Genomic DNA, 19,592 nt, shown 5'->3' on the forward strand with positions numbered 1-19,592 from the left:
GGAGGTGCCAGATTCTTTTTAACAGCCAGATCTCCTGAGAACTAAGAGTGAGAACTCAATCCGACAGGAATGGCATTAAGCCGTTCATGAGGGATCTTCCCCATCATACAAACACCTCCCACAAGGCCCCACATCCAACACTGGGGATCGGATTTAAACATGAGAATTGGAGGGGATGGATATCCAAACTATATCAATTCCAAACTATATCAATGCCAAACAGTCTTCATTACTGTAGCTATATAAGTCTTGAAACCAGGTAGAATAATTGCAACCGTTTTTTTCTTTTTTCTCTTTTTAGATGGGGGTTTCACTTGGTTGCCCAGGCTGGAGTGCAGTGGCTTGATCATAGCTCACTGCAACCTTGAACTTCAGGGCTCAAGCAATTCTCCCACCTCAGTCTCTTGAGTAGTTAGGACTCTAAGCATGCACCACTGTGCCTGGCTAATTCTTTTTTAAAATTATTTTTGTAGAGACAGGGTCTCGCTTTGTTGCTCAGGTTGGTCTCAAACACCTGAGCTCAAGCCATCCTCCCGTATTGGCCTCCCAATGTGTTGGTATTACAGGCCTGAGTCACTATGCCTGGCCCATGTTTTCTTCCTTTTTCAAAATTGTTTTGGCTGGTCTAATTCTTTTGCCTTTCCATATAAATGTTAGAATAATTTTGAAATCTATAAAGAATTGTTTCAGGATTTTGATAGGAATTTGATTAGATCTGTCCATTAATATGGGGAGAATTGACATTTTCCACTATGTTGAGTCTTCCTATCTATGAACATAGTCCATTATTCCATTTATTTAGGTGTTCTTTAATTTCTTTAAATAGCATTGTGTACTTTCAGCATACAAATCCTGTACCTGTTTTGCTAGATTTATACCTGAGTATTGTTTTTTGGGGGGGGATTGTAAATGGTGTTTTAAATTTCAGTTTCAATGTGTTTATTGCTAATATATGGAAGTACAGTTGTCTTTTGAACGTTAACATTGTGTTCTGTGACCTTGCTGAATTCACTTACTAGTTCTAGGGAGCTTTTTTCTTTAGACTCCTTGGGTCTTTCTATGTTGACAATCATGTCATTTGCAAATAATTATCTGTTTCATATTGGGTGAGTTGTGATAGTTTGTATTTTTTGAGGAGTTGGTCCTTATTTTCTGTGTGGTAAAATTTATATATATATACAGCTGTTCGTAGTATTCCTTTATTATTCTTCTAATGTCTGCTCATTTTCTATATAGTTGTTTTATCATTTTTTAAAATTTAGAAATAAAAAAATTTCATTAGCAAATAATTGTATATATTGAGTACAATGTGATGTTTTGATATATGTGTATACTGTGGACTGTGGAATGATATCTGTTACTTCACATATTTCATATTTTTTGAAGTGAGAACATGAAAAATCTACTTTTCTTTTCTTTTTTTTGAGACAGAGTTTCGCTTTGTCGCCCAGGCTGGGGAGCAGTGGCGCAGTCTTGGCTCACTGCAACCTCCGCCTCCCGAGTTCAAGCGATTCTCTTGCCTCGGCCTCCTAAGTAGCTGGGATTACAGGCATGTGCCACCACGCCTGGCTAATTTTTGTATTTTTAGTAGAGATGGGGTTTCGCCATGTTGGTCAGGCTGGTCTTGAACTCCTGACCTCGTGATCCGCCCATCTTGGCCTCTCAAAGTGCTAGGATTACAGGCATGAACCACCGTGCCTGGCCGTAAAATCTACTCTTTTAGCAATTGTGAAATACGTGTAATTATGGACTATGGTCACCATGCTGTGCAGTAGATCTTGAAAACTTATTCCTCCTGTCTAACTGAAGCTTTGTACCCTTTGATCAACGTCTCGCTGTTCCCCACCCCACCCCCAGCCTCAGGCAACCACTGTTCTACTTTCCCCGTCTATAAATTTCACTTTTTTGGATTTCACATATGAGTAAGATGATGCAGTATTTGTCTTTCTGTGCATGAGAGGGTGGTGTTGAAGTTCACAGCTGTAATTGTGGATTTGTCTATTTATCTTGCAAGTTCTATCAGTTTTTGCTTCACGTATTTGGCAGCTCTTTTGTTTAGCGATACACATTTAGGATTGGTATGAATTTTTTGATTTATTGACTTCCATTTAGTGTAATTATTGATGTGTTTGATCTGAAGTCTGTAATTTTGTTTTTGTTTTCTGTTTGTTCTCAGTGTTTTTCATTTCCATTTTCTTTTTATTACCTTCCTGTGGTTTACTGAACTTTTTTTTTTTTTTTTACCACTCCATTTGGACTTTTGCTATAGTGTTTTCAAGTATATATCTTTGTGTGGATTCTTTTTAGTGATTGCTGTGTGTATTATATACATACCTACATACATAACAGTCTACTGGTGTCACCGTTTTTACTACTTCAAGTGAAGTATAGAAAACTTACCCTTCTTTTCATCCCTTTACCCTCTCTCATTTTTATATAATTCTCTTGAATGTATTCTCTAAATGTCTTTAGAACCAAATCAGACATTTTTACAATTTTTGCTCAATGACCAAAGATAATTTAGAAAACTTAATAGCAGTAGGAATGCCTATTGTATTTACCTATATTTTGGCCTACTGTGTTCTTGCTTCCTTTCTGATATTTCAAGGTTTCTTTCATCATTTTCTTTCTCTTTTACAGTGCTGTGCTGGTGACAATTTGCTGTTTTTGTAGGTAAAAAATTGCTAAACACTGGCAATTTCAGATGATTCAGTGTAGTAGATGATCAGCAAAGGTCAAAGGAAAAGGAAGCCTGTGTATAGAAGTGACCTGCTGCAAGGACTGATGTGAAGCTACATGGTTCCATTTTTTCCCTCGCCCACTTCATTATGTGTAAGGCAGTGAGTGGCAAGAGTTACACATTTGGTACATCCATACAATGGAATACCATTCAGCAATAAAAAGGAATGAACTGGCTGGGCACAGTGGCTCATACCTGTAATCCCAGCACTTTGGGAGGCTGAGGCAGGTGGATCACTTGAAGTCAGGGGTTCGAAACTACCTGCGCCAACATGGTGAAACCCAGTATCTCCTAAAAATACAAAAATCAGCTGGATGTGGTCGTCCGCGCCTGTAATCCCAGCTACTCAGGCTGAGGCAGGAGAATCCCTTGAGCCCAGGAGGCAGAGGTTGCAGTGAGCTGAGATCGTACCACTGCACTCCAGCCTGGGTGACAGAGTGAGACTCTGTCTCAAAAAAAAAAAAAAAAAAAAAAAAAAGAATTATTGATACATGCAGCAACATGGATGAATCTCAAATGCATTATGCTGAAAGAAGCCAGACAGAAAAGAATATCTAGTGTATGATTTAATATAGTATATGATCTACATAAAATTTAGAAAATACATGCTAATGACAAAGTAAATTGATGGCTTTCTGGGGAGGAGAAGAAAGAAGTGAGTAGGAAAGAGGGATTGCAGAAGGACATGGAGGGAACACTGGAGGGCTTTTGTTATCTTGATTGTAGTGATGATTTCACAGGTGTATACATATGCCAAATGTGTGTAATTGTACACTTTAAATATATGCATTTATTTTGTGTAAGTTATACCTCAGTAAGGCTGTTAAATTCCACATTCACAAGTGCTCCTACGGTGCATGACTACTGTGCAGCTCTCCCACCTCCATCTCCAACTTTTTCATACTCTTGCTTGCAAAATGAGACCAGTGATTGCATGCTTGGAGATTGTGGAATTGTCAAATTGCTTTGAAGTTTTTAAGCACTCACTTTCAGTTTTTAAACTAATGTCTTTGTCAGTGGTAAGAAATAGTCTTGTCTGTGCACCACACTTTGAGTCACATTGAGAATAGTGCTTCCACACTATTTTATATACATTTTTTTTCCTTCTCAGAGTGAAGCCATTCTGTATGTGTCATTCTGAAACTGTTCTATCCTTATCATGGTTGCACTATGATTTGGTTAATCTGTGTTCTGGTGTATGAACTCTGGCAATGAGTGTATGTGATTTTCTTAGCATGACTCCTAGGAAATTAACTAGATCTGATAAAACATGCTGCCGAGTTTCAGCATACATTATATTACAGCTTTAGTATAACATTCCCAGGCTCTGATTTTTTAAGGAATCATGTAAAAGTTTAATGCAATATAAGAACTTTTTAAACTGTGGGTGTGCTGGAGCATACCAGGGACCTCGCATGGTAAAATTCGTTTTAATATCTTGGCTGTCCAAGTGAACTGGATGGTTTGGGGCCAGTTGCCAGAACCTCTCTCAGCCTCTGTTTACTCTTTAAAGATAGGGCAACAATTAATTGCCTTTCAGGATTAGTGATACAGTTGGAAGTGCTTTATAAACTGAAAAGTGAGTCAGGTGCACTGGCTCACTCCTGTAATCCCAGCACTTTGGGAGGTGGAGGTGGATCACTTGAGGCCAGGAGTTTGAGATCAGCCTGGCCAACATGGCAAAATCCCGTCTTTACTAAGAATACAAAAATTAGCTGGACTTGGTGGCATGCACTTGTAATCCCAGCTACTCGGGAGGTTGAGGCACAAGAATCTCTTGAACCTGGGAGGCAGAGGTTGTAGTTAACCAAGATTATGCCACTGCACTCCAGCCTGGGTAAAATAAAATAAAAAAATTATAAACTCAAAAGGGCTATATGTGTTTATTTTACTGGATATATTTCTAAGCTTCATCTGGGAGAGTTACTGTATTTTCAGGAATATAAGGCCCATATTTTGAAAATAATTTGGAAAATAGTTCTTAGAAATGGTGACTTTTACAGAGTATCTTGCTTTTTACATATAGGTTTAAGAACTGAGAGATACACTTGAAATAATTTACTTTTTTTCTCTTTGCAGGCAATTGTTCTCTTAACTGAATTAATTAGGGAAAACTTCAGGAACAGCAAATTAAAACAGTGCCTTTTACCAACCCTTGGGGAGCTGATCTATCTTGTAGCCACCCAGGTGAGACTGTCTGATTAACTCTATTGCTGTTTGACATGTTCTGACATACTCTGGCTGACAAGTATTAATATCCTATAAAAGTTTTCTGACTTTGCCCCTTAGAGCATGCCTAAGGAGCTTAGGATAAATTTTACCTCTTGGGGAGAGAATTTCTCAGTGTTTCTCGGTCTCTTTCTATCTTACCCTGTCTCCCTCCTCCCTTCCTTCCAGTGCCTCTTTTCCTTTGAAATGTATGTGATTTGAAGGCCACATTTTAAAACCAATGAACTGAAAGTCCGTAAGGTATTCCCAAGGTTGCTGCCATCCTTGACTCCTTTAGGCAAGAGGAGACCATTGGTTCTTTCCATAGAAAGCTCCATTTCAGTTTAAATAAAACACAACTTTGTGCAAATACAGCTTTAAACATGACTATGGACATTTGTGAAGGCAGAATTTGACTTCTTATATCTAAAGTTACAATATGGAAGTGCTACTGAATTCAACAAGGCAAAATTTAATATTCCATTAATGTGGTTTTAAAAAAAAGAATATTATGGAATAGATAGTGATAAGTTATGGATTAGTCATTTAATGTCATACTCTGAGAGTTTTAAATACTGGTAAGTTATAAGTAATTAAGGAACTTCTGTCATTGTATTTCTTTGTTTGTTTGTTTTGAGATAGGGTCTCACTCTGTTGCCCAGGTTGGAGTACGGTAGCATGATCATGGCTCACGGCAGCCTCAACCTCCTGGGCTCAGATCATCCTCCCACCTCAGCCTCCTGGGTAGCTGGGACTACATCTGTGCACCTCCGTGCCTGGCTAATTTTTTTGTATATTTTGTGAAGATGGGGTTTCGCCATGTTGCCTAGGCTGGTCTCGAATTCCTGGGCTCAAGTGATTCGCCCACCTTGGCCTTCCAAAGTGCTGGGATTATAGGTGTGAGCCACTGTACGTGACTGTCATTGTATGTCTTGAGTTTTGGTTCTAGCACTTGCTCAATTGTTACATAACCTCAATATCCTTAGTATCTAAATTAAACTGACTTTCTGAACAATCATAATTTTAAGGCGGTTACCATGATTGTTATAAAACATCAGTATTTTGACTTATTTAACTTCATAATTAGTACTGATAGCTGGTACAGCAAATTTGTCTTCTTTGTTCTTTCTGTGAGTATCTTGACTATTCCTGGCCCTTCGCATATCAGAATAAATTTTAGAACCAGCTTGTCCAATTCTGCAAATCATCTATTTTTAAAAACTACACTGATTATGCAGATAAATTTGAGGAGAACTGATATATTTATGATTTTGCGTCTTCCAAATCACATTTGGAATTGTACTGAATCTGTGTATTGATTGGGAAAGTATTTATATCTTTATGATATTTATATAGTCCTCCAGTGCACAAAAAGTATTTACATATATTAACATATTAACAAATTTTATTACAATTCTTTTATTCTATACAGAATGCCTTTGTACATCTTTCTTTGGTTGAATTTATTCTCAGGTAATTTTGTATTTCAAAGGGATAACATATTCACCAACCTAGAGCACTAGAAAGTGAAGAAAGGTATATGGGGAGAAATCTTTTTCCTCGTTTTGTACCCCATCTGTCTAGTTCCCCAATAAATATTATAATTATATGTAATCTAATATAAATATTATAAAATACAAATATAATTTCTTATATTTACAGAGTGAATTTTGTACATATGAACAAATACAAATGTAGATTTTGTGTCATTTTATGCAACAGGTAGAAACTCACTTTTTCGCTCAATAGTTATACACTATTAGGAACAGTACATGGAGCAACATAGTATTGGAAGTTCTGGCCAGGGCAATCAGGCAAGAGAAAGAAATAAAGGGTATTTAAATAGGAAGAGAGGAAGTGAAATTGTCTCTGTTTGCAGATGACATGATTCTATATTTAGAAACCCCCCTCGTCTCAGCCCAAAAACTCCTTAAGCTGATAAGCAATTTCAGCAAAGTTTCAGAATACAAAATCAGCGTGCAAAAATCACAAGCATTCCTATACATCAATAATAGACAAGCAGAGATCCAAATCATGAATGACCTGCCATTGACAATTGCTACAAAGAGAATACAATACTTAAGAATACAGCTAACAAGGGACAGGAAGGACCTCTTCAAGGAGAACTACAAACCATTGCTCAAGGAAGTAAGAGAGAACACAAACAAATGGAAAAACATTGTATCCTCATGGATAGGAAGAATCCGTATCATGAAAATAGCCATACTGCCCAAAGTAATTTATAGATTCAATGCTATTCCCATCAAACTACTATTGATATTCTTCACAGAATTAGAAAAAACTACTTTAAATTTCATGTGGAACCAAAGAGAGCCTGTATAGCCAAGACAATCCTAAGCAAAAAGAACAAAGCTGAAAGCATCACACTACTTGACTGCAAGGCTGCAGTAACCAAAACAGCATGGTACTGGTACAAAACAGACATATAGCCCAATGGAACAGAACAGAGACCTCAGAAATAACCCACACATCTACAACCATCTGATTTTCAACAAACCTGACAAAAACAAGCTATGGGGAAAAGGTTCCCTATTTGATAAATGGTGCTGGAAAAACTGGCCAGCCATATGCAGAGAACTGAAACTGGACCCATTCCTTACACCTTATACAAAAATTAACTCAAGATGGTTAAAGACTTAAATGTAAAGCCCCAAACCATAAAAACCCTAGAAGAAGACCTAGACAGTACCATTTAGGACATAGGCATGGGCAAAGACTTCATGACAAAAACACCAAAAGCAATGGCAACAAAAGCCAAAATTGACAAATGGAATCTAATTAAACTAAAGAGCTTCTGCATGGCAAAATAAACTAGCATTAGAGTGAACAGACAACCTACAGAATGGGAGACAATTTTTGCAATCTACCCATCTGACAAAGGTCTAATATCCAGAATCTACAAGTAACTTAAACAAATTTACAAGAAAAAAGCAAACAACCCATCAAAAAGTGGGCAAAGGATATGAACAGACACTTCTCAAAATAAGACATCTGTGCAGCCAACAAACATATGAAAAAAAGCTCATCATCCCTGATCATTAGAGAAATGCAAATCAAAACCACAATGAGATACCATCTCATACCAGTCAGAATGGCGATTATTAAAAAGTCAAGAAACAAAAATGCTGGTGAGGCTGTGGAGAAATAAGAACACTTTTGGACTGTTGGTGGGACTGTAGATTGGTTCAACCATTGTGGAGGATGATTCCTCAGGGATCTAGAACCAGAAACACGATTTGGCCCAGCAATCCCATTACTGGGTATACACCCAAAGGAATATACATTGTTCTACTATAAAGACACATGCACACCTATGTTTATTGCAGCACTATTTACAATAGCAGAGACATGGAACCAACCCAAATGCCCATCAGTGATAGACTGGATAAAGAAAGTGTGGCACACATACACCATGGAATTCTATGCAGCAGTAAAAAAGAATGAGCTCATATCCTTTGCAGGGCCATGGATGAATCTGGAAGCCATCATCCTCAGCAAACTAACACAGGAACAGAAAACCCAACACTGCATGTTCTCACTCATAAATGGAAGTTGAACAATGAGAACACATAGACACAGGGAGGGGAACAACACACACCAGGGCCTGTCAGGGGATGGGGAGCAAGGGGAGGGAGAGCATTAGGACAAATACCTAATGCATGTGGGGCCTAAAACCTAGATGATGGGTTGATAGGTACAACAAACCACTCTGGCACATGTATACCTATGTAATCTGCATGTCCTGCACATGTATCCTGGAACCTAAAATTAAAAAAAATATATGTGTATATATATACACACGCACACACAAATATATGTGTATATATATGTATGTATACATAACAATGAGAATGTAAACTTCATTTTTCAACATAAGCTCCATCAAGGTCAAGATACTTTGGTAAGCGATGATACTAGCCATTAAAAAAAAAAGACTCTTATACGGAGATACGTACACTGGAGCTATTTCTTAATAATTAACATAGGTATATTTCTCAATCAGTACTTGTAGCTCCGTGCTTCCTCTTCTTTTCATGTAATAGAACATTTCCACCCCAGCACTTTTGGAGGCTGGGGCAGGAGGATCTCTTGAGCCTAGGAGTTTGAGACCACCCTGGTCAACATGTGAAACCTTGTCTAAAAAACTTGCAAAAATTAGCTGTGTGTAGTGGTGTGCACCTGTAGTTCCAGCTACTTGGGAGGCTGAGGTGGGAAGATTGCTTTAGCCTAGGAGGTTGAGGCTGCAGTCAGCCATGATTGTGCCACTGCACTCCAGTCTGGGTGTCAGAGCAAGATCCTGTCAAATAAATAAATAAATGAATAAATAAATAAATAAATAAATAAATAAATAAGAGAACATTCCCTGCGCGATGTACATTATGTGCCAAGTTTTGTGAAAGGTACTTTTCCTTGCAGTTCTTTGGGGATAGGGCTGGAGAATTTATTTCTACTTTACCACTATTTTGGACCCTCAAGGTCTTGACATCAAGGCTCAAACTTACAAAGTTTTGTATGCCCCCAGAGAAAATAAAACTTCAGTGCTCAGTTTATCCCATGCTTTCAATTGTCTGTTTTTTGGCTTAATTATTCTTTATTATCTTGTCAGATCTTTGATGCATTTTAAGGATGTCAAAATAAAACCAGTTGCTTTCATTAGAAGAGTAATCAGGTACCTGGTCTGCTATCTTACCAATAATGAGAGTCTAGTCTAATTCTTCTTTTTTTGGTCCTATAGTTTTTCCTCCCTGCCCCCTGCTTGAGATATAATTGGTATAAAATAAACACATATTTAAACATCACAATTTGATAAATGTTTATCTATGTATACACCTATGAAATCATCACTACACACAAAAAATGAACCTATCTATCACCTCCAAAAGTTTCCTTAGCATCCTTTTTAATCCCTTCCTGTCTCCATACTCCATACATACTATATAAAGTTTTGCTTTCTTTATATAGACTTGTTTGCATTTTCTAGAATTTTATGCAGATAGAATCATACAGAATCGTGTTCCTACTAGATCTAAAAGTAGATCTAGAGTATAATTTTTCTTGGCATATACTTTTTTTTTTTAGGATGGAGTCTCATTCTCTCACCCAGGCGGGAGTGCAGTGACACGATCTTGGCTCACTGCAACCTCCACCTCCTGGGTTCAAGCGATTCTCCTGTTTCAGCCTCCTGAGTAGCTTGGACTCCAAGTGTGTACCACCACACCCAGCTAATTTTTGTATTTTTAGTAGAAACGGGATTTTGCTACATTGGCCAGGCTGGTCTCGAACTCCTGACCTCAAGTGATCTGCCTGCCTCAGTCTCCCAAAGTGTGGAGATTACAGGTGTTAGCTACCACTCCTAGCCCTTGGTATATACTTTAATTGAATACAAGCTAGGCTATTTGAATAAAGGGATGATAATGTGGCTATGAAATTTAACTACATCTCCTGATAGCAAACTGGAAAAGGAAGTTAAGTCCCTGAATCTACAAAAATAAATAACTTTTCAGGACATGAGGGCTTTGTGGAATTGTCACTTTGACTATAATAAACCTTAAAAATCTCCGGTCAGTGCTGATCTGTTGGGACTGAGCTGAAGTGATTATATATAGTATATATAATATACCAACCTAAGTCTTGTTGGCTCTCTAGTAACACCCTAAGGCTTACGGACAGAAGACCAGACCTTATTCTGTAGAGGATATTATAAGGCAACACCTTTTCAGTTTATGTATTTTTCTTGCTTTTGTCAAGGATACCTGTCACCCTGAGTTCAGGTATTCTTATTTTGTCTTTTTGGTTTTATTGCATAATTTCTTTCTTCTTGCCTTGCTCATAGTCACAGCCAAAGTCTCTCTCATTACCTTCTAGGCCCTCATGGGCTCGCTCTTCAGAATCTATCTGACCTAATTCCTCACTACCTTCCTACTCACTCCTTCCAGCTATACTGACCTCCCCACAGTTCTTTAAACCCACTATGCCATGCTTCTGCCTCACCATACTGACATTTGCTGTTCCTTCTGCTTGTAATATTTTCTTCTGAGTTGTTTGTATTTTCTCTCTGCTCAAAAATCCCTTCAGAAAATCTTTCCCTGGCTATGAGTGATCTGAGATGGAGCCAGCCTGTCTACAGTCTTTCTGCAACCTCTTACTCTGCTGTTTTTCTTTATAGCACTCGTCATTATCTTGACTTACTTATTTTGTTTACTTCTTTAAAAAAAAAAATCTCGGCCGGGCGTGGTGGCTCATGCCTGTAATCCCAGCACTTTGGGAGGCTGAGGTGGGTAGATCACCTGAGGTCAGGAGTTCGAGACCAGCCTAGCCAACATGGCGAAACCCTGTCTCTACTAAAACTACAAAAAATTAGCCGGGCATGGTGGCTCAGGCTTGCAATTCCAGCTACTTGGGAGGTTGAGGCAGGAGAATCACTTGAACCTAGGAGGCAGAGGTTGCGATGAGCTGAGATCATGCCACTGCACTCCAGCCTGGGCAACAAGAGTGAAACTTTGTATCAAAAACAAAATGAAACAAACAAAAAACCAGAAAATAACAACAAAAACAAAATGAAACAAAAAAAATCTCAGTCTTCCCCTGAGTGCTTAATATTAAGGAAGAAAATGTATCTGCCTCTTTATGGTTTACGGCCATTTTTTTTTTTTTTTTTTTTGAGACGGAGTCTGGCTCTGTCGCCCGGGCTGGAGTGCAGTGGCCGGATTACGGCCATTATTAAGAGGAGTTTCTGGTGCACAGTAGGTGCTTTTTTCATGCATGAACTGCACCAAGGCCAGTGGGACAGGAGAGAAGTGAGGAAGGAGGCAGGGTTGGAGAGACTGGCAGGGACATGATCATGAAGGGCTCCTCGCCAGTCCGATGTCTTGGTCTTGATCCGAAGAGCAAGGGGAACTCATTAAAGAGTTTTAAGAAGAGTAATTATGTCAGCTGATTTGCATGCCAAAAAGATAATTCTGGTTTATATGTGGAGAGTAGTGGAGACTGAAGACAAGATTCTGAGAGCCTGGTTGAGAGTAAGCAACGTAGGGGCAAAACTAGGAGAGAGAAGTGGGTATTTCAGGAAAGGGAAAGTCAGGACTGAATGTAGTTTAAGGCGCAATTGAAAGGCCTAAGAGGGATCTGTTGGATGCCTAAGAGGGATCTGTTGGATTTAATGACGTGAAAGTCACTGGTAACTCAACAAGAGCTTTTTATATATTTATTTATTTTCCCTGGAATGAGGGAGATAGAAGAAGTCATATTGGAGTGGGTTGAGGCGTTAGTGGAAGGTGAGGAAACTGAGAAAGTCAGTGTAAAGTGAGGATAGTTGTGAAAAGGGGCCAAGGGATGAGGAAGGTCTTGTTTTCAAAATGAGTGACCCTATTCAGGTGGAAACAGGAAAGATCCAGAGGGGATAAGATGTTGAAAATTTAGGAGCAATAAGGGATAGTCCATTAGCTAATGACCCTGAGGAGGGCAGGATGGGAATGGGATCCTGAGCCCAAGTGGAGGGAGATGAATGGAGGAACCTGTCCTATTATAACCATTGGGCAGAAGTAGCAGATGGCTTTATGTGGAGGAAAGTTTGCCTTTCCTTTCTCAGAACTTCCATTCTTTTTATGTGTGTCGGAGGAAAGTAGGGGAAGTGGTGGGAGGGTCATAGGTTTAAAATAGCCTTTTCAGGGAGGGTGGTGATAAGAGAAATAGTATGGCTGGAGATTGATGTTGAAGGTCCCCTGAGGATGCTGATCCCAAGTAAGTAATGGACTCTGTGCCCTGTGGTGCCACCTTCTCTAAGGACCCAGTTGCCTGAGAGCAGACTTAGAGAAAACAAGCGGCTGGCTTTCGCAGAGGTTGAGGTTTCCCAAACAAGAGTAAAGGGACAACTAAAGAGACCGATAGTTCAGGTTTGGGGCAGAAGTGATTAAATGATGGGCCAGGGATTCTAAGTGGCTGGGAGTGAAGTAGGTGATCTGTTGAGGGAAAGAAGAGGGGCCAGGGGAGAGGGCACAGAGTCCACTGATGTTAAGAGTTGTGGTGGGCATTTTTTTTTTTTTTTTTTTACTATCAGACAATGTTGTTTATTATTTCACACAAAAGTTAGACCAAGGCCACAGTGCCATTAAACACCTCCCTCCCCACCCACGCATGGCTCAAAAACCACCCCAACCCTGCTATAAAAACAATAGAACACAACAAAAATACTGCATTTGAGGCTGAGCCAGGAACAGAGTGGCTCCAACAAAAATAAGACAAAAACACAAGACACAACATCTTTTCAGTTTTATGTAAAAATTGCCATGGCCCACGGGGAAAGTGGTCATGGCCGTGTCAACAAGGATACTTCAAACTCAGGACTTTTGGAGGTTTGAGACAGCTGCCACATCTAGGGTGTCTTCTAGGCTCTGCTGCAGGAACTGAGGATGCTGAAGGGCAGGGCTGGATCCTTTGGCCCACTCTGAAGTTTAGGCCATTGGCTGGATGTGCTTTTCGTTGGGGTAGATGCCATAGGCTCCTTCCTGCTTTCCAGAGAGAGGGACACAGTGAGAGGGATGGAGGCCCTGAAAGCCTCCAGTGCCCACGATAAGGAAGCCAGCTAAGAGATTTCCCTTTCTAGAAAGAAGGCCTTCCACTGGACAAAGTTCATGGCCCTGGGAGCCAGCATGCCTGCATTCACATGGCATAAAGCCCTACGGCAACTGTTGCCACCAGAAAGCTGAACGTAAGGATCCATCGGAGAAGCGGAGCCTGGGAGCGGGTGTTGAGCTGGGGCTTCCCTCTGGGAGTCTCCACGGGGGCAGAGTCTTGCGCTTTGTTGCTGGCCCGCTGGCGAAGCCCTGGTGCCTGTGAGGGGCTCTGGTCCTTGGTGTCATGTGTCAGCAGCTCCTGCAACTCCTCAAAGAGCTGGATGTTGAGCAGGAACGCGGTCTTGGCCTCTTCTATCACCCTCTGCCTGACCGCAGGAGTCATCTCCAGGGAGTTCATGCGGGAGCGGTAGAGCTGCTTGAACTTGGTGGCACTGGCAATGTTGGGGAAGGTGAAGAAGGCCAGGCCCTCGCCAGAGCTGGGCAGGTCCAGGGCTTTCTGAGCAATCTTCTTGAGCATCTGGCCCCCAGACAGGTCACCCAGGTAGCGGGTGTAGGCGTGGGCCACCAGCAGCTCGGGCTCTGTGCGCCCCACCTCGTGGAGCCGCTTCACATAGCGCTGCATTGCCGGTGTGTAGGGGATGACTTCCTGCCAGCGGGGCCCGTACCAGAAGGCCAGGTCCTGCTCCAGGGCGGCCTTGCGGTGCAGCTCTTCTGGGAAGTAGACAGGGGCGAAGACTGGGCTCTCCTTGTTGCGCTCAATCTCCTCCTCCAGGGCCACATAGATGTGGTGCAGGGAGGCCATCACCAGCTTGAAGCCCTCTCGGGTCACCTGGCCCTTCTGAAAGTTCCTCACGAACTCAGCATTCTCTGCCTGGGTGTGCACCTCCTTGGTGGCCTCCTTCAGGGCCTCTGACAAATCCTGGGGCATGCTGTCGGGTTGCAGACGCTCCATCCGGCCGGTGCTGGGCTCGTTCGTGCTGGCTCCGCGGGCGGCGGCTGCTCTGAGGACGCTCCAGAGGAGGCAGGCGTTGACTGTGGTGGGCATTTTAAATAAGGGAAGAATAAGGGAAGGAAAGAAAGTTGTGTTTGCAAGTTAAATTTAGTGTGAATTGGTGATTTTTGAGTTGAAGCAGCCCCTGATCATAATGTCCAGGGTATAACCATATGTGGAATTCTATAATCAAGTAAGGGTATGGTTTTAATGGGTCGTGATTCTTCTCATGGGTATAAAATCCTTTTGGATTAGTAATGTACTAATTCTTTTTTAAAATTTCAGCTTTATTTTAGATTCGGGGTACATGTGTAGGTTTGTTACATGAATAGATTGCATGATGCTGAGGTTTGGGGTATGACTGATCCTGCCTCCCAGGTAGTGAACATAGTAGTCAATATGCAGTTTTTCAGCCCTTACGCCTATCCCACCCTCCTCACTTACAGTAGTCCCTAGTGTCTTTTGTTCCTATCTTCTATGTGTACACCATGTTTAGTTCTCACAAGTGAGAACACATGGTATTTAATTTTCTGTTCTTGCTTCAATTAGCTTAAGATAACGGCCTCTAGCTGCATCCATGTTGCTGCAGTAGTATTTCATGGTAGATATATACTGCATTTTCTTTATCCAGTTCACTGTTGATGGGCACCTAAGATGATTCCATGTTTTTGCTCTTGTGAATAGTGCTACGACGAACATATAAGTGTGTGTGTGTTTTTGGTGGAATGATGTATTTTCCTTTGGGTATATAACCAGTAATGAGATTACTGGTTCAAATAGTAGTTCTAGTTTTAGTTATTTGAGCTATCTCCAAACTGTTTTTCATAGTAGCTGAAGTAAGTTAATAACGTACTAGTTCTGTCATTTGGACAATCTTGAGTATGTTCTGTAAGTAGAACCTAATTTTTTCTGCTTTAAAAATTTTTTTTTTCATCTTTCTGTGTGGTACCTGATTTATTTTCTGATTGTATTTGATAGGCTGCAGGAGTGTGCTTGAGGTTATTACACTAATTTGGTTAATCTTCTGGGAGAGAATTGTTGCTCATGTCATTAAAATCAATGTACCTGCTCATTTGCTTGTTTTATTTAGCTCCTTTTCTTACTGGGTAACATACTACCTTTTACTTGTGCTTGTGAATTATCCTAAGATATTACTCAAACTTGTGTTTTCTATGCTTTCAAATCATTCCAGATAATGTAATACTTTTAAGATAGTTGTATCTGTATTATCATCTACAATTATCATTAGATTGATTTATCTGTCAGATCATATTGGATCATATTGTCATTTCTCAAGTTTTTAAATCTAGCTTCTATTGAGGGGATCTTACCCATATCATAGATAATGCAGTGAGAAATAGAATAAATACCTTGTATATACAATGCAGTAAAAGATTCTTGATCTAGTCATTATCGTCAGGTAGTAAGTAATACTTTAAATAGATTATTAGGTTTTAGATAGTTTGTGTACTTGGAGCTGTGCCATTTGCTTGAATGGGTTAATATCTTTTGTGCTGTTAGCTTCACTGCCTTTTTTTTTCCCACTTCATTTTAGGAAGGAAAAAAAAAGAACCCTAGAGAGTGCTGGGCTGTTCCCTTGGCTGCATACACAGTGCTAATGAGGTGCCTTCGGGAAGGGGTAAGTCTCCTTTGTTGTCCTCTGTAGATGCTGGCAATTGTAATAACCCTTCAGGCACTGTATGAGGATTGTAGCCTGCAGCGGTGCAGGAGCTTGTCAACTAAGTATTGCTCCTGAATTTAAATAATCCCGACAACCCACCATGAGCAAGTGACCTACAGTGGAGCAAGTGTAAAAATGATCTAGCTTTCTCATTCACTTGTTTAAATGTCTTGCTTTTTAAAGGAATGATAGCTTATATAAACAATATAACTAGCATTCAATAGCATATTTTTAATGACCCTCCCCCCTCCCGCCTTAAAGTTATTGATACACCAGTTTAGTAGAGTAGGTGTGTGCAGAGAATTTTCTGTGAGCCCGAGACAACCCATGATTATCTTGTCAGATCGCCATTTTGAGGTTTAGAAATAGGGAAGGTTCTAATATCCATTGATTTTAATATTAAGTAGTATTTATTATGTGATGTGATTTTTCAGTTTATTCACATCATTTCTTAAGCAATTGTTAATGGCTGAAAGCCAGCCAGCTGGCCAACAAACCAACTCATCTATATGTAGCTCCCACGTGTAACTATGTAAAGGATTTAGTAACCAACCTAAAAGGCTGGCATTTTCTGTTTGCATTAAATCATTTGACATTGTTTCACCCAAGGCAAAGCCATAGGGTGAAAACATTCCTTCAGGAATGAAAAAGATTTATCAGGATAAACTTCTTTCTTTTGAGTTCATTGCTTCCTACTTTATATGGTAACAGAATCGTGTTCTAAGTGTAGAAAAACTCCCCGAGGTTTTCCCCTAGTGATCCAGAAGAAAAGTTTGAGCTCTTCCCAGTCTGTAGGTTTGAATACCTAGTCATTTGTTGTTATGGGATATGATGTATATTAACAATTGTACTTTGTCAATGATATGAAAATTAAGTCATTCTCAGCTATCATCAAAAGACATGTTTGGGTTTAGCATTGAAAGCTTCAAGGTGGGTGCACTTAGAGGCACATGGATGAAAAAATTCCTGTTCACACACAGACCTCACCTATTGTGGGAGCGAAAATAAGAACATAAAGTGGAATAACATGAATGCAAAAGAACAAAATATAGGAACTCAAGGGAGAGAGAAGACTTCTAGGGATCCTGTTGACAGTATAAAAGTCATTATTGTGAATAGTGCTGTGATAAGCATGGGAGTACAAGAGTGCAGTTGTCTCTTTGATATACTGGTTTTCTTTCTTTAGCATATATACCCAGCAGTGGGACTGCTGGATCATATGGTAGCTCTACTTTTAGTTTTTTTTTTTTTTTTTTAGGAAACTCCATACTGTTTTCTATAATGGCTGTACTAATTTACATTCTCACCAACAGTGTAGAAGAGTTGTCCTTTCTTCACATCCTTGCCAGCATCTGTTGTCTTTTTGATAATCGCCATTTTAATTGGAGTGAGGTGGTATCTTATTGTGGTTTTGATTTGCATTTCCCTGATGATTAGCGTTATTGAGACTTTGGTTATGTACCTGCTAGCAATTTTTATGTCTTCTTTTGAGAAATGTCTTTTCAGATCATTTGTCCATTTTCAAATTGGGTTGTTTGTTTGTTTGTTTGTTTTGCTATTGAGTTGAAGTCCTTATATATTCTGGTTATTTTTTTAAACATTTCAACTGTTATTTTAGATTGAGGGGGCACATGTGCAGGTTTGCTATATGGGTATATTGCGTGATGCTGTGGTTTGGGGTTATGACTGATCCTGTCACCCAGGTAGTGAGCCTAGTATCCAGTAGGTAGTTTTTCAGCCCTTATTCTCTGTCCACCCTCTCCCCTCTAGAAATCTCCAGTGTCTGTCGTTTTCTTCTTTCTATCCACTTATACCCAATGTTAGTCCCACTTGTAAGTGAGAACACATGGTATTTGGTTTTCTGTACCTGCTTTAATCTGTTTAGGATAATGGCTTCCAGCTGCATCCATGTTGTTGCAAAGAACATGATTTTATAATTTTTTATGGCTGCATAGTTTTTTATGATGTATATGTACTACATTTTCTTTATCCACATATTCTGGTTATTAATCTCTTAGCTAAGATATGGAATCAACCTAAGTGTCCATCAGTGAATGAATGGATACGGAAAATGTGGCGTATGTACACCATGAAATATTATTTAGCTGAACAGTAAATTGATCGGTTCTTAATGCTAAACTCTATATAAATGGAATGGCGCCATATTCTTTTGAGACTTAATTCTTTTGCTTTTAAAGCTAGGTTAGTTTACATGCTGATTGTGTAAACTATAGCTCATTTGGACCACTGTGTAGATGTTGTTGAAATATGCCTCAGTGCACGTGCGTGAGTACACACACACACACACACACACACACACAGTTTCCCCACATCACTGAGTGAAAGTCTGTCTTCTCTCCCCTGCTCTGCAGTGTCACCTCTGTCACATCAATTGGCATGTCTCTTTCTGGGCTCTATTTGGTTCTGCTGGTCTACTTATTTCTGGATTCTGTGTGTGTATGTGTGTGCATGCATGTGTGTGTATCAATTTGTACCCCACCTGCAGGATATGGAAGTACTCATTAACCCGTATCTTCCCAAACATTTGACAGAGGTGAACTTTAAATTTTTGTCAATCTGGTGGGCATTAAGTGGTTTATTTTTATTTTTTTGAGACAGGATCTCACTGTCACCCTGGCTCCCAGCCTCTGCCTCTGGGATCAAGTAATCCTCCTGCCTCAGCCTCCCGAGTAGCTGGGACTACACATGCATACTACTATGCCCGGCTAATTTTTTGTATTTGTAGAGACAAGAGTTTCACCATGTCGCCCAGGCTGGTCTCTAACTCATAGGCTCTAGGGATCCACCTCCCTTGGCCTCCCAGAGAGTTGGGATTACAGACGCCAGCCACTGTGCCCAGCCATCGTTTCTTATAGTAGTTTTAACATGTATTTCCCTGATTACTAATGAGGATGACCATCCTTTTCTGTTTACCTCGTTTTTTGGGCTTTCTGTTTTGAAAAGTGCTTGTCAAGTCTTAAACTTGTTTTTTTCCTATTGCTTTGTAGGAACTCTGTACCCTCTACAACCTATTATTATAAAATGTTTCAAACATTAGAAAAGGAAAGGAAGCTGTAATAATCACCTTTGTTTCCATCACCTAGATTAAACAGTAAACATTTTGTCCTATTTGCTTTGCTGTAATATGTGTGTGTGAGTATATGTGTATCCACGTGCATGTGCATTTGTTCATTTTCTTTACAGTGTCTATTGATAGGCAGAAGTTCTTAATTTTAATGTAGCCACTTTATATATAATATATATATAAAAGACTCTGTGTGTGTGTGTGTGTGTGTGTGTGTGTATGTGTGTATACGCATACAATCTTTCTATGTTGCCCAGGCTGGTCTTGAACTCCTGGGCTCAAGCAGTCCTCCT

The 19,592-nt window shown here is 40.0% G+C and overlaps 1 protein-coding gene and 1 pseudogene across 5 annotated transcripts in view; one reads left to right on the forward strand and one right to left on the reverse strand.

Annotated features, from left to right (window-relative positions):
* Positions 1-19,592, forward strand: part of ULK4 (unc-51 like kinase 4) — a 696,865-nt gene that overhangs the window by 123,233 nt on the left and 554,040 nt on the right. For all 4 annotated transcript variants that reach the window (XM_025376619.1, XM_025376622.1, XM_025376621.1 and 1 more), the window contains 2 exons: positions 4,820-4,927; positions 16,089-16,172. In XM_025376619.1, coding sequence (XP_025232404.1) covers positions 4,820-4,927; positions 16,089-16,172 — 192 coding nt within the window. The remainder of the gene's footprint in view (positions 1-4,819; positions 4,928-16,088; positions 16,173-19,592) is intronic.
* On the reverse strand, positions 12,999-14,571 carry LOC112618945 (annotated as a pseudogene). The gene has a single exon (XR_003118144.1). The product of XR_003118144.1 is annotated as a heme oxygenase 1 pseudogene (transcript).

Source organism: Theropithecus gelada, chromosome 2 (assembly GCF_003255815.1).
Source record: "Theropithecus gelada isolate Dixy chromosome 2, Tgel_1.0, whole genome shotgun sequence".
Taxonomy (NCBI): Eukaryota; Metazoa; Chordata; class Mammalia; order Primates; family Cercopithecidae; genus Theropithecus; species Theropithecus gelada.